Source organism: Temnothorax curvispinosus, unplaced genomic scaffold (genome assembly GCF_003070985.1).
Source record: "Temnothorax curvispinosus isolate PA1 unplaced genomic scaffold, ASM307098v1 QBEX01015014.1, whole genome shotgun sequence".
NCBI classification, from domain to species: Eukaryota; Metazoa; Arthropoda; class Insecta; order Hymenoptera; family Formicidae; genus Temnothorax; species Temnothorax curvispinosus.
Window position 1 is genome coordinate 38 of NW_020224794.1, and position 14,671 is coordinate 14,708.

Here is a 14,671-nt window from a genome sequence, read left to right on the forward strand (position 1 = left end):
AATGATGTACTGCGCGCGCGGTTTTCCTCGATCTCGGAAGAGGATGATTCCTCGATCGCGGAATCATCCTCTCTCGGAATCTTTTATGAGCGTTAAACACTCGTTCAGCGAGCGGCGATCATGTCAGATTCTCCGCGCTGATGAGGCGTGTAACCGGGGGGTGATTAACTCATACCCTTCTATCAGAATCCCCGTCTGAGAATTATGCCGGATTAGCGTGTATCCGATCGCTTGGAAGCGGAACTTCCGCCATTCGCAACCGTTTGCATTTTTAGTGTCGATTTGCTTCGTTAGAGAAGCGACGTGCTTTGCAATGTGCTTCATTCTCATATGCATTCACGTGTATCGTTATACTGAAATTATATTATTTGGCGTACGTATGGCGCGCGCGAAAATTGTTCCTCGTGGGACGCCAAGTACGAGTTAGTTCCGCGCCAGCTCGAGGAACAATACTCGGTCAGGCTGGTTCTAATTACGGCTTCTGTAACCGTGGTTTCCTCATTCTCATTGCAGATGGGCTCGTTTGCGATCGGGACGGCGGTAGCAGCCACGGCCGCGAGCCTGATATTCACGGCACTTTTGGCGAGCGGCGACGCCGCGTTGGGTAAGTATTTTCTAAAATTAGTCGAGGCTCTCTCGCCATCAGGTTCTAGTGGGAATTGTTGAATAGAATTCTAAAAGAGCCTTCCGATTGCTGTCGTGTAATGGCGTACTACTGGAAGATGGCACTCAGTAGAGGCAAAATTGCTTCCACGTTTCAGCCAGGACGGCGTTCGAGAAGCTGACCGACTACGATTACCGCGGCACTACCTATTACAGCGTGAGGAATCTGTCGTTGTACGAGTGCCAAGGATGGTGCAGGGAGGAGGCGGAATGTCAGGCCGCCGCGTTCTCGTTCGTCGTGAATCCCTTGGCGCCGATGCAGGACACTCTCTGCCAGCTGCAGAACGAAACGGCCGCCACGAATCCGGCCGCGCAGCCCCAAAGGGCCGCCAATATGTACTACATGACGAAACTGCAGATAAGATCCGGTGAGAAAGAGAGAGAGAGAGAGAGAGAGAGAGAGAGAGCGCAGGCACATCGCTGTGCATTTAAAACCTAAATTTGTTTCGCACCTTGAATGTTTTCTAGATTAAGAAACGCACTGCTTAGGTCAATGCCCCTTTAATGTGGTCCAGTACCCAGGAAGCGGTGGATGAAAGCGTGGTAAACGGAAAGAGAAAAATGTCAAATGAAAAAATATTTTACGCAAGACTGAGATTTTTACGATGGGAAAAGGCCGCGCTACGATATTTATGTGCATAGCAAAATAACACGAAGGATAGACCGTGAAACACGATAATCTAACTTGAGTTTAAAACTCAAAGCGAGCAGGCTTTCGGCAAAGCCGAGTCGGTATAGATGTAGCCGCTTTCACAAAGCGAATGCTATAACTGGCAGAATTTCATCGAACAGAGAAAAGGGTCTGCCCAGACAAACAATACGACTGTTAAGTGTGCGACTAGTGAGAAGACTTAAGGCCCCCGCACAATGAAAAATATAAGGAACAGATATTAGCGATTAGGACTAAGGTATCAGGAATAAAACTAGATACACAATAAAAAACACAGGCAATAGATTTTTAACCTATTGGAACCCGTGTATCAATGCTACACTAGCTTTATTCCAGATTCTTTGATTCTAATCGCTAATATATGTTCCTTGTTCCTTATATTTTTCATTGTGGGACCCTTAAAAACATAGGGAATTTGATGGAAGCATAAACATCATGTATCTTCACAAATGAAGATACGTTTAAGTCAGGCGTATCTAATGTAGGAAATATTATTATATTGTTTGTAATATATTCGAAAACAGTGAAAATCAATTAGATTACAAAATTTTTAATTACTTTTACGTTTAATAATTTAAAATTATTTATTGATATTTTCATAATAAAAGAGAATAAATAATATGATATAATAATATAATAATAATATAATAAAATAATATAATATAACATGATAGATATCGATATACGTATAGTACGTATACTAAAGTAAAAGTGATAGTGAAGGAATATCTTTTGTGGGAAGTAGGGGAAAGTGGCCGAATGCGTACCACTTAAGTTATTTTTTATTATATTTCCCATTTGGTAGTGATTTGTACGCAAATAAACGTTGGAAATCGTAGCTTGAGGTTCCACAGACATCTGTTATTACATGTTTAACTTTTTACCAATAACAAATTAATTTGTTATAAGTTTTTTTGTAACATTTTTTTGTTTTTTTTGTAACCAATTGCCTAAAATCGTATCTGTGGGTCTTTTAAATCACCTCCTTGAAAGTATTGAATTTATGAATAAAAATAATTAAAAATATAAGATTAATAAAAAGAATCATTAACCATGATACCTATTTTATTAATAATTTATCAAAAAAAGATCAAGTACTTAATAATTAATAAATAACAATAACGAAAAGGTAAGGACGTCACTGTCGTGTTAACATAATCTAAATTTATCTAAATTTATCTAAAATTATCTAAATTTATCTAAACTCATGTAACCTAGAGATGTGTATACAGCATGATATAGGAAATTTTGTGGTAATACAATATAGGAAACTTGATAGATTTTATAAAAATATCGATTTAATCTTTATATTAAATAATTGCAAATAAATATATCCATACGAAGAATGTAAAATGTTCTACAATAAATCACCTTTTATATAAATATAAAAATTTATAATAAAATTGCATGATTACATTATTATTATTATCAGTTACATAAATTGATTAAAAATTAACATCAGTTGTACTTGAATTTTTAAAACGTGTCGTTAGCACGCACAAAACAAGATGTAACCTGTTAAATTTTTACCTATATAGATATATTATTCATTTCTCTCATTTATTTCATGTTTTTGTTATTATGTTGCTTATATTAAGTAATAATATAAAATAATGATGAGGTACGATTTAGGCGACCAGTACGCATTCGACAACTCTCCCCTAACTAAAGATGTGCGAATCAAGAATTTTTATGTCGAATCGAATCAAATCGATAAAATTTCACTCGAATCGAAGCGAATAGAATGATTTTGAATCAAATCGTTGGAATATAATTTTCAGTTAACAGTATAATTATTATTATTATAGATTGCATTTTTTAACCTTCCGTCAGGCGCGCGTGTGTAATAGGTATTTTGTACACGCGCGGCGATTCTGGAGGGAAAGGGAATTCATGGAAACTTCCAATTTGAGTCGCGGCTTCCCGAGCTATTCCTTCAGCATCTAGTAAGCTTTAAAATATTGTAAACTTTCACCGCATAATATTTATTTTACAATAATATCTCTTATTCTTTCAAATTTTCAATCTCATTCCACGCAATATTTTGTACAGGGCGCACCCGCCGGAAGATTAACATGTGGCTAATAGGAGAATATTTTAATGTGGAAAAATAATATTGATTTACATAATATAAATTCTTTTTAAAGCAAAAAACATATTTAATTGTTTAATATAAAACTAACAAAATATATTTTATTTAATGTCGCGGCAAATTAAAAAAATTAGGCAAAAAGTCATGGATAAATTATTATAATACTCTAATGTATTATCTAATAACATTATTTAATTACATATTTAAATATAAATTAAAATAAAATAGTAAATAATACAGTTTATTTTATTGTTGTCAATACTCATAGCTTATTATTTTTTACGCATATTCAAACTTTTACTTACAACTTAATAGGATTACAGCGATGTCAAAAATTAAAAATAATGCGCCTATTAGCATGATCTTACTTTTCCTTATTAACGGAAAATGTTATTTTATATAATTGACAATATATATAATTCGTATTCGATCCATCTAGATTTGAAATTTTCGAATAGTTCGGATTTGAATCATAGAAATTTGAATTCGAATAGTTCGCATATCTTTAGAAGTGACACATTTTAAAGTAAATTTTACTTTAAAACATAATATTATCGCATTTATTATAATAGTTATTATAGAAAAGCAAATATTTTAGGATCAGATTTAAGCTAAATTTTGGTACTTTAATGTTGACATTTTTTTTTTCGAAGGAAAATGCGCACAAAATGCTTCTCATAGGTGGTCAGGTAGCCGGTTTTGTCCTTTGTCAATTTTTCGACCCTCGTTTTCGCGCAAAATAACTTTTACGTTTCAGTATAGTACTCCTTGGATGCTGACAAGAAAAATCTTTAGTTGAATCGACCTCTTATATTCGTAATGCTGCGCACCCATGGAACTATGCCGAATGCATTTAAACAGAAAACCTGCCACAAACTACCTGCAAGAATCACAAAAGCTATATACCTGCATGAATCGCAGGAGGCTTGAGGATTCCCGAAAGTTTCAAAGTAGAACTCTAATATTAGTTTAAGCCTGTTTAGCGTATGCCGGAATTCGTTATTTACGGAGGTATTTCATCAATTTGGAGTATGGAAGGATTTTAAAGAATCTTGTTATTTTTGCGAAATTCATTATGATCAGTTTTTGTGGACATACGAAATTTAATCGCATTGAACGTTTATGATATCCAAAGGAAATAGATTTCCGGTCATTTCTTTTGGAAAAAGCTGTTTGTGCAAATATGCAGGCATTGGTATTTGTAATAAGAAAAATGGCCTATTTGTTTAATTAATCTGTCACACATAGTACAATTTCTCTACAATATTTTTCTATAAACTTCCGTAGCTGCATATTTTTAACAAGCAATATTTTCGTGAAATTCTTCAACACCTCAAATATCGACAGTGCCAGATTTTATTCAGTATTTTAGCGTACGAGGATCTTCCGTTAAAATAACAGGCCCCGAGCGGGAATTTCCGGAGGAAAATTCCCGCACTTGAAGAAATTGCGTGCTGTCTATTTAACGAGTAGGGCGATTTTCTTGGCGAGTTGTTCCGCGTCGTAAGGCGCTTAGTTGTTCGTCATAAAACTCGCTCGCTACTTGCTTCGACTTGCGAGGAGGACGAATGAAAATTTCGAAAGAGAACGAGCTTTGTTTCACTGATCGTTGCAAACCGGTTGGTTACAATTACTGTGCAGAATTTTACATAAACAGTTGTAAAGCTAACCGAGCGTAATACCAGTACGTTCCATAAATTCATTATAGACTTGATATTGACGCCGAGCCCCGAGCGTTTTCTCTGATATTGGCGCACAACATAAATCTGAAACTTTTATAATTCAAGTAACTCTCTGATTTTTTTATTTAAGACAATCCTTTAAATCAGATAACACTGTTCAACAAAAGAAAATGCACAAGAACGAAATTAGCTTTTTGAATGCTGATTATGTTCCTGTTTACTAAATTGTTTTATCATGTCACAATTCTGAGATTTTTTCAGTTAAAAAAGTTGCAAAAAAGGTTTTTTTTAAGTAAAATTTGGCAGATTAAAACTACGATATATAATTAAAAATGGTCAAATTTTTACTTTTGATATTCGTCATATTGGTTCCGTCATTTTTAATTTGTCAACTTTGACATTAGATTAATATTCAGCTGAAAACCTTTAAGTTTGAATAACATAATTTAAAAATATTTTATAGATCCTTAAAATTGTCTATGTAAGTCGCAATTTTGACTAATAGACTCTATACATGTTAATCATCAATATCTTTTTAACCATAAGTGACACAATAAATCCTTTTAAGGGCATAAAGTAACAACATGTTTAATTTTGATTGCAATAGGCTATATGTTAATAATCAATATCTTTTTAACCATAATCGACACAATAAATTTCTTTTTAGGGCGGAAAGTCCTAACAACATACTTAATTTTGACTGTAATAACACTTCTTTATAAAATATCGTATTATAATATATCAAAATACACTAAAATAAAATCCTTTTTGCAATTTTAACTGCAAATTTTTCAAAATTGTGACGTGATATAGCAATTTGGCAAACGAGATTGTATTCAGCGTCCAAAGAGCTATAAGAAATGATTATTCTCGTTCTTGTGCTCGAAAAAAAGTAATTTGTTGAACGGTGTAACATATCATGTAGAATATCAGCAAATATTTCATATAACCGATTAATAAAATAGATAATCGTTGACTTATTAAGTTGACGAAGTTTCGTTCAGAACGAGCGATTTGTCAGTGGCGTCAGGAATTTGCTGGTGATGATTCATCCGTAAAGTAGTCACGTGTCGCAGCGGTTCGTTGGCACCGCTTCCGCCATCGGCGGCTCCTCAGCTAGCGCCGCCGGTTTTGAGGGCGGAACAAAAGAAATTGGAACGTCGAACGGGCCGAAATACATTCCGGGCCTACGAGCCAAAAAGCGTAGCTACGTGCGTCATCGTCGACATCAGATGCCAAGTTGCCAAGTCACATGCCAGCATCTTATGATTTTTCTGCGCAGAATCTTTAGTGCTGGGCTCTTGACAGTTCCCGCCTCTTGTTGATGATATATACTCCGGAAGTCTTGATAAGCTTTTTATCATTTCAAGGAAGAAAGCAATAAAGAGCAAATCGTTAGCAACGTTATCTTTAGTAACGTTAGTTAATGGTTTAAATTTTTTCTTAGTATATTCTTAGTATTAGTCCCCGAATGCAAACTATAAATTTATTTGGATTATTAATCCAGGATTAGGCTCATGATTTTCCCGGTTTTTATTCGGAGATTTCATGAATGTAGTTTTTTTTTCCTTTAGTTTTCGTCTTTTGTGGAGAAAATTGAAGAAAAACGCTGGTTTTAACTTGAATATTATCTATTTATCACAGAAAACCGTAAATTATAAATACCAATTAGAACATTTATATAACTATGAATGTACAAGCGCGTTTGTAAGATCTGCGGCCAGACTGCGCAGATTGTATCATATAAGTGTTACGAGAATGCATACATAACGCAAAAGAGAAGTAAAATTATCTCTATAGATATATATTATTTCAGAGAACGTTTGTCTGCGACCGTGGGCTTTCGAGCGCATCCCGAACAAGATGATTCGCGGCTTGGACAACGCATTAATTTACACATCCACGAAGGAGGCTTGTCTCGCGGCTTGCTTAAACGAGCATCGCTTTACCTGCCGTTCCGTGGAGTACAATTACGTGACGCTCCAGTGTCACCTGGGCGATTCAGATCGCCGAACGACAGGTCAATACGTTCAATTCGTGGACGCGCAAGGAGTAGATTACTTCGAGAACTTATGCCTGAAAGGTAAAACAGTCTTGAAGTTGAACGTTAGAAAAATAATTATAAATATTTACGTAGAAAGAAAATAAAAGTTGTGTGTTTAATCGGGCGCTGACAGGAAAGGAGGCCTGTAAGGCTCAAAGGATCTTCCAAATGCCCAGAATCGGCGTGGCGGACGACAAGGTTGCGCAATACGCGGGCCTGCACTATTACACCGATAAGGAGCTGCAGGTTCAGAGCGAGTCCGCTTGCAGATTAGCCTGCGAAATTGAGAACGAGTTCCTTTGCAGATCCTTCCTTTATCGCGGCGCGCCGCAGGGGTCGGCTTATAATTGTCAGCTCTTCCATTTGGACCACTGGACTCTCCCGGACGGACCGTCGACGTATCTTAATGCGGAGAGGCCCTTGATCGATAATGGAGAACGAGTCGGCACCTATTTCGAGAATTTCTGCGAAAGTAAGGGATGTCGGTTATGGCTGCATTCCGATATTCACTGTCAGTACTGCAAATCTATATTTTATATCACGTATACTATAGATTTTCAGTACTGAAAATTGCTGACGGTGAATATCGGAATACAGCCTATAAAAGAGCCTAAATGTGTATGCGTGATATATTAGTTACACGGTTATTTTAGAGGGTACCGGGCCAATATCGGACCCATTGCCGGTCGTTTTCGAGACCACGGAAGATTCTACGATAAACAATCTCACCCGAAACGACATTAATTGCGACAAGACGGGAACTTGCTACGACGGTACGGAATTAATACCTTAATAATACCATAATGCCGTATAATAATATAAATTATGTATTAATCTTAATAATTAATATTACAGTATCGGTTGACTGCAAGGACACTCGTATTGCCGTTCAAGTTCGTACAAACAAGCCTTTCAACGGGCGTATCTACGCTCTCGGACGATCTGAGACTTGCAATATCGACGTTATTAATAGCGATCTCTTCAGACTCGATCTTACGATGAGCGGACAGGATTGTAACACTCAGAGCGTGGTAAGTGATATATAAGATGACGATAGAGTAATATTGAAAAGTATTGTAACTGCATCTTTGGAAGTTTTTTTCCAGTTATAATAATTTCTCGATATTATTTTATTTTTTTGTATATGATAAAAGTTACAATTTTGCAATTATAATATTTTTTATTAGTATCTTCGAAATATGCATGCTTAGAAATAATTAAATAAGAAAATTAGCACTACCGAGAAACACTTTATCACGTATCCAATATTCTTGCATTTCGATCTGTCACATTTATTGACTAACACCGCATTCTTGCGTACTGCACGGTTGTATATTACGCAACTTGGGAAAAAAAAGGATCTCTTCCACATCTATATATTTTTTATAAAGAATTTACACTAACGCACACCCCCCTCTCTTTGAGTACATAATCTCTGTTTGTACTTTCTTTTCACCATGGCAGCGTGACGGTTTTCAGACTGGAATATATTCGAACACGGTCGTACTGCAACATCATTCTGTGGTAATGACGAAGGCCGACAAAATCTACAAAGTTAAATGCACGTACGATATGTCCTCGAAGAATATCACGTTCGGCATGATGCCGATCAGAGATCCGGAAATGATCAGTATCACCAGTGCGCCGGAAGCGCCTCCACCGAGGATTCGTATCCTCGACAGCCGATCGCGAGAAGTCGAAACTGTACGCATTGGTGACAAATTGACGTTTAGAATCGAAATCCCGGAAGATAGTAAGTCCGCTTCCAGCAAGTTCATTTTTTCTTTAAAAAAAAATCAATTATCTTAACAACGATACAATAACAATTCACGACAATTAATATTAATATTTCGTACGCAGCTCCTTACGGCATTTTCGCTCGCAGTTGCGTAGCTATGGCAAAGGACTCGAAAAGCACGTTTCAAATTATCGACGACGAAGGGTATTCTGTCAATTTTATTCTGTTTCTCGATTATGCTCAGTAAAAAAATAGAAAGCTTACAAAATTTTTAATATTCCAATTTTCAGATGTCCCGTCGATCCTTCCATCTTCCCCAGCTTCACTCCCGATGGTAACGCTCTGCAATCTGTATACGAGGCCTTTAGGTTCACCGAATCTTACGGCGTGATCTTCCAGTGTAACGTGAAATACTGTCTGGGACCTTGCGAACCGGTAATTATTTAATTAGTTAATTAGTTTTCCTATTTGTCTCGCATCATAGAGGAAGAAAACCTCCAACAATTTCTTTCACTTTAGGCCGTTTGCGAGTGGGGACGTGAATCCGTAGAGTCGTGGGGCAAGAGACGTAGAAGAAGTATCGCGAACTCGACGGAGGAAAAAACCGAAGATATGACTCTGTCTCAAGAGATCTTGGTGCTCGACTTTGGCGACGAGAAGCAGTCCGACTTCCTGAAAAACGATGCCAGCATAGACTTTAACGAAGCAGGTAAGATCGCGCAGGAAGACTCTTATCTCTTTGATTGAAGTGTAACTTCTTATTAACCAGACACACTATTTTATTCCCAGACAAAACAATAACCATCGTGGAGCCGTGTCCAACGAAAACCTCGGTGCTGGCGCTCGGGGTGACGTGCGCTCTTCTGGTGCTCATCTATATCTCCACGATTTTCTGTTACTACATGAAGAAATGGCTGACACCTCGTAAAATGATGCCTTAAAAGGACATGGATTCGTTCGCAGAGCGCATTCGCAAAAGTAAATGGAATAAACGCGAAAAGTGCGATAGTTCACACACACTTTCACACGTACATACACACACGCATGCTCATATCGTAAGTTATCAAAGGATTCATATTTCGTCCTCTCATTCCTATTGTATGTTCATTTTCATTATATTTACAACGGATAAAGCGCATAAGAAGATAAAAGATCACCGTTCAATCGAGAGACGATCATGTTATCATAATGCGCATCTAGAATGCATTTAGTATTCTGTGCGACATATCATTGATGACGATCATAGAAGTCGATTATGTAATGTCCGAGTGAATAGTGATATTATCGGTAATACTGATGCTCATTAATATAGACCAACATTTTCGAAAGAATTATTTAAATGATATCGATCGAATACGCGAGAATAAAACACACACATTAAAAATTACTTTGACTGACGCGATGAAGATTATACGGATCTCTTGTACTATATACCGAAATGCAAACGCCTACGCGAACTCGAGGTCTCGAACGAAGAGGATGACTCGACTCCTCTCTCAGCTGAGGTAATATTTAGCAAGGAGCAGCTCATGAATATCGTAACTTTTACGAAGGTGACGTATTTTAAGACGGTGACAGATTATATAACAAAATGCGTAAATTGTAACAGTGCAATATTTCATTATCGTTAAACGCTAAATATATTAGATGACTCTGCCAGGCTTTAATATACACAGCCACTTCGTGTGTGGACGCGTGTACTTGACAAGCTACTTTTATTTCTGGCCACCGAAATGTGCATGTCAAAGCGCTGCTGAAATAGCAATGTCGCGGCTGAATTTCGCTGACGCGATTTATCTTTACGTATGAGGAAAGCACAATGCTACATCAGCGACTGTGATGGAAATTTGAATGATGGTTTTGCGCATGTCGGACTTTTGAAGGTGTTTGTTGAAAAGTTGGCGACCGACTCTCCTCTGCACACATACATACATACAGACACACGCATACGTACACACACGACATATTTCGCGGAGCTAACTCGCGACTAAAGACCACCTTGAAAATGCAATGAGTAGATTTTATTTAAGAATATTCTTAGAAAACAGCTAACTGTGTCCTCTAGTGGCTACTTCTGATCGGGTTGCAAGGAGAACAGGACGCGAGCGGCGAATTTATTTTTCGCGTTGCTCGAAAGCGAAATTTTCGGCATTGTTTGAAACGACTGATGCGGCTTTGGTTTCTAGTTAACGGAGATCGATTTGTAACCCGCATCAAGACTAGCGGTATTTAAAGGTTCACGCTTCACTAACGTTTTTAATGATACAAATAGCGTTAAGATAGCGATTAAGCATGTAAGCATAGACGAAGGAAGGAAAAAAAAGGAATGACCGAGAAAATATTTTCTCGGATTTAGCGGTTTTTCGAAGCGATTCGTATCTTTTACGGAAAAAAAAAGAACGAAAGAACTTTACGACTAACTTTATTCTTGTGCACGAGAATTCTATTTCCAATAAGAGTATTGATATAGCGATTAATTAGTGTTGCAATTAGCTAAATAACGGTGATATTGATAGCCGAGAAAATGTCTTAAAGTACCAACCGCTTGCGAGAAGCCGCTAAAGCTCTTTTGAGACTTACAAGCGAGAGTACCTCTACTCGTTAAACTCGTACTGGTACTAGAACTAATGAGAGAAGAGAAGCACTCGGGCATTCGGTTACTGGAAGTGTAGATAGTCTTCTGCGTGTTTCCGAAGCTCGAGGGCCCTCGAAATATTAGCCGTGTGCGTTCAGAGTGTTAAAGCAAGAAATACTCGAGGTACAATGTACTATCGGTGAGATAAGTTGCCGAATAGTTCTATAAGGACAATGATATTTTCTCCCAGTTTATCAACTCCACTCAATTAGTAAACTCGCTTTATAAATATCTTGCTGAACGCTCTTCTCATTTCTTCAAATCACTGCCATAATGAATGAGTACGCAAGTATCTATTTTGAAAATAAAATCCTTATTTCCGTTTTAAAAATAAATATGTAAATATTTTGTTAATAATATGGCGTAAATATTGAGACGAGAGAAACACATTAACGTCCGTAAGACCATTCGATTCGAAAATGTTCGCTCCGTAAAAGTAAATTTTACAATTCATTTCTTTACAGTTAATTGTTAATTTATAAAATAAACGATAAATACGTATCCATTTGTTTAAAATATGGCGACATATCAATTTGGTATTACGGGTTTTTCCTATTCTGGAAACGTTACGTAATTCATAAACAGCCCGAATTGAGTGGAGTAAATTAAGACTTCCGGTTAAGGTGCTTGCTTTAAAGGGGTCACAATCAAAATTGTGAACATTTTTTTAAATCAAAGGGACGACAGGAGAGGATTAAGAAAGATAGCTCCATTAATAATTGAATTTCATGAAAAATTCTTTAAATTCACAGAATACATTTTAATGAGAAAGAATCGTAGTAAATTACACATTCTTATTAGAATTATTGAAATTTTTATTAGATTTATATTGCATTAAAACGGTTATTTATTTAGAAATGCTTACGAGTGTGACTCCTTATGGTATACAAAACAATTTACAAAATGTATATATTTATATATATATTATTAAGTCGGACTGTGCAGTAGACATTCAGAAATGAACACACATACCCATCAATACACATCAATCACATATATTTGTACCCTATTTATATACGCGAATGTTTCAGTAATTAAACTCAGATCAGTTTTGACAGAATCCTTCTTTCTTTTTTTGTGACCATATTTATTTGCAGCTGTTTGCCGAGAGTGATAGTGTGCCCGCAGGGTCAACTTCTGGCGAATAAAAAATAAAGACGCGTTTTCTTATTTAAAAAAAAACACCGTAAGAGTAAATTAAATGTTATTTACAAAAACTTCGAAACTACAGAAAATATATCAAGGATCACGCATTCCAGACTTCAATGCATTGAAGATAAATCCGATTGTCGATCAACTGATATTTTACAACTTTTCCCATGTAAATAAATCATGGGGCTGGTCGAGCGCCAAGAAACCATCACGCCAAACTAGTGACTAATCGATCCAAATATAGAAACCTTATATCGACGGTGCACGTGTGTGTACGTTTATTATTGCGATGAGTAATTATAGAACGATATCGTTTGACATACTTAAGTAGAGCAACTACGTTTGTTTAAATAACGCATCGAGAAACGCGAGCTCCTTATAAATCGTTTTTCCAAACTCGATAATGTTCGTCTTTCATACATGATTACAGATTTCAATACGTAAACACAAAAAGAATTACTTGTTCTTACACTCTACTTGTTCGTACACTCAAGAATTACAGTTTCACGAGTTAACGTTTATATTTTGCCAATACGTATTTCACAATTATAAAGTTGTTACATTCTTTCTGTTCACGTATCTTGTCCAGACTCTTGTAACGTTAGACTAGAGGTTCTCAATCTATTTTGTCAAGAGGATTAAAATCTTTTGTAATGACCAAATAAGAAAGGCCAAATAAGTTATATTTTTAAAAATTTATATATAAAAACAAGATGTATCTTCATTTTTTTTAAATTAAAAGTCCAACGCAGCGACGATTAAACCGCAGAATCAAAAAGCGCATCAATATATATACTATAATGTATACATACATGTATATATATACAAGGTGTCCGAAAAATCGCTTACTCCACTTCGGGAGGTGATTCGGGACCCAAAAACAAGCAAAAAAGTTCATACAAACATATATATATATATATATATATATATACTGAGAGAAAAAATAATTGCAGATACCACAATTTTAGTTATTTTTAGTTATTTTCGGTGCTACCATTAACTACATTTTTATAGTTATTTTAACAATGCCAATTATAACTGACTCAGTACTACATTATTGTTACATATAGCTACATATGCATTAGCTACATATAGCTTTAACATATGCATTTATTCAACCATGGGCCCTATTCTCGAATCGTTTTCATGAAACTCGCATGCGAAATTCAATGCTTTTCAAATAGAAAGTTGCATACGAAAATCATTAGGGCAGGCTCGAGAATACGGTCCCATGCATGTATATGAACATGCTCAGACAGCACGCATGCTAAGAGACGTCATAAAAGCATCTTTAAGACATCTTTTGTCTAAAAGACATTTTAAGGACGGCCATTACGATGTCTTATTTTAAACATGCGTACTGTGGGTGGTTTTATACACTACTATAACCTGTGGTTTATGTATAGTAAATATAGGAAAGATTGTACTATAATTGATGGATCTATGCATATATAGGGGGTTATTTTTACTAATATTATAGATTATAGCAAAATAATCATAATAAGAATTAGAACCTCAATTATAATTATTTTACTGAGCAATTATAATTGTAAATACCAAATACTTTTCTTTCAGTGTATGCACACACACACGCGCGCGCGCGCGCGCACACACACACACACACACACACACACACACACACACACACACATACAGGGTGTGGAACACCCTGTATAACTATAGCTACTAATTTTGTTTTTTTTATACTAAAATAAACGCTATGAATGTTACACAAAAATCCTCGAAAGGTGGTTTTTTTCAAATTTCTGATTTCATCGTTGTTTTGAGCTTATTTTCTTTTAAACACTTTATCAGAATTAAATAAAATTAGTGTAATTTAGTTTATTTATTTAGTTTGTTATTTAATTATATATACTCGTCAGATTTATTTCGTCACTTTTTTCATATGAATAAAGGGCTTTGAAGGGTTTTTTAAAATCCTTCGTAGATTTTAGAAACCCTTTAATACATTAGACGGCTATTTCTGCGCAAGGC

The 14,671-nt window shown here is 36.0% G+C and overlaps 1 protein-coding gene across 3 annotated transcripts; it reads left to right on the forward strand.

Moving 5' to 3' along the window:
- The first annotated feature begins 513 nt into the window (after positions 1-513).
- LOC112465198 lies at positions 514-13,515 on the forward strand. 3 transcript variants are annotated; one of them, XM_025032630.1, is made up of 11 exons: positions 514-604; positions 762-1,031; positions 6,924-7,190; positions 7,285-7,623; positions 7,805-7,924; positions 8,007-8,182; positions 8,616-8,904; positions 9,012-9,093; positions 9,180-9,324; positions 9,409-9,598; positions 9,679-13,515. In XM_025032630.1, exons 1-11 carry the CDS (start codon positions 514-516, stop codon positions 9,828-9,830), a joined length of 2,121 nt encoding a protein of 706 aa, XP_024888398.1. In that variant the 3' UTR covers positions 9,831-13,515. The 3 variants fall into 3 exon arrangements, with proteins under 3 accessions (XP_024888398.1, XP_024888399.1, XP_024888400.1); XM_025032631.1 differs by having other exon boundaries at positions 8,631-8,904; XM_025032632.1 differs by lacking the exons at positions 514-604; positions 762-1,031 and having other exon boundaries at positions 6,967-7,190; positions 8,613-8,904.
- The last annotated feature ends 1,156 nt before the right edge of the window (positions 13,516-14,671 follow it).

Coding starts and splice junctions, on each gene's coding strand:
- LOC112465198 (XM_025032630.1), top strand. CDS start 514: ATGGGCTCGTTTGCGATCGGGACGGCGGTAGCAGCCACGGCCGCGAGC. Junction 7,191..7,284: donor CGAGAACTTATGCCTGAAAG/GTAAAACAGTCT, acceptor GGGCGCTGACAG/GAAAGGAGGCCTGTAAGGCT. Junction 8,183..8,615: donor ATTGTAACACTCAGAGCGTG/GTAAGTGATATA, acceptor TCACCATGGCAG/CGTGACGGTTTTCAGACTGG.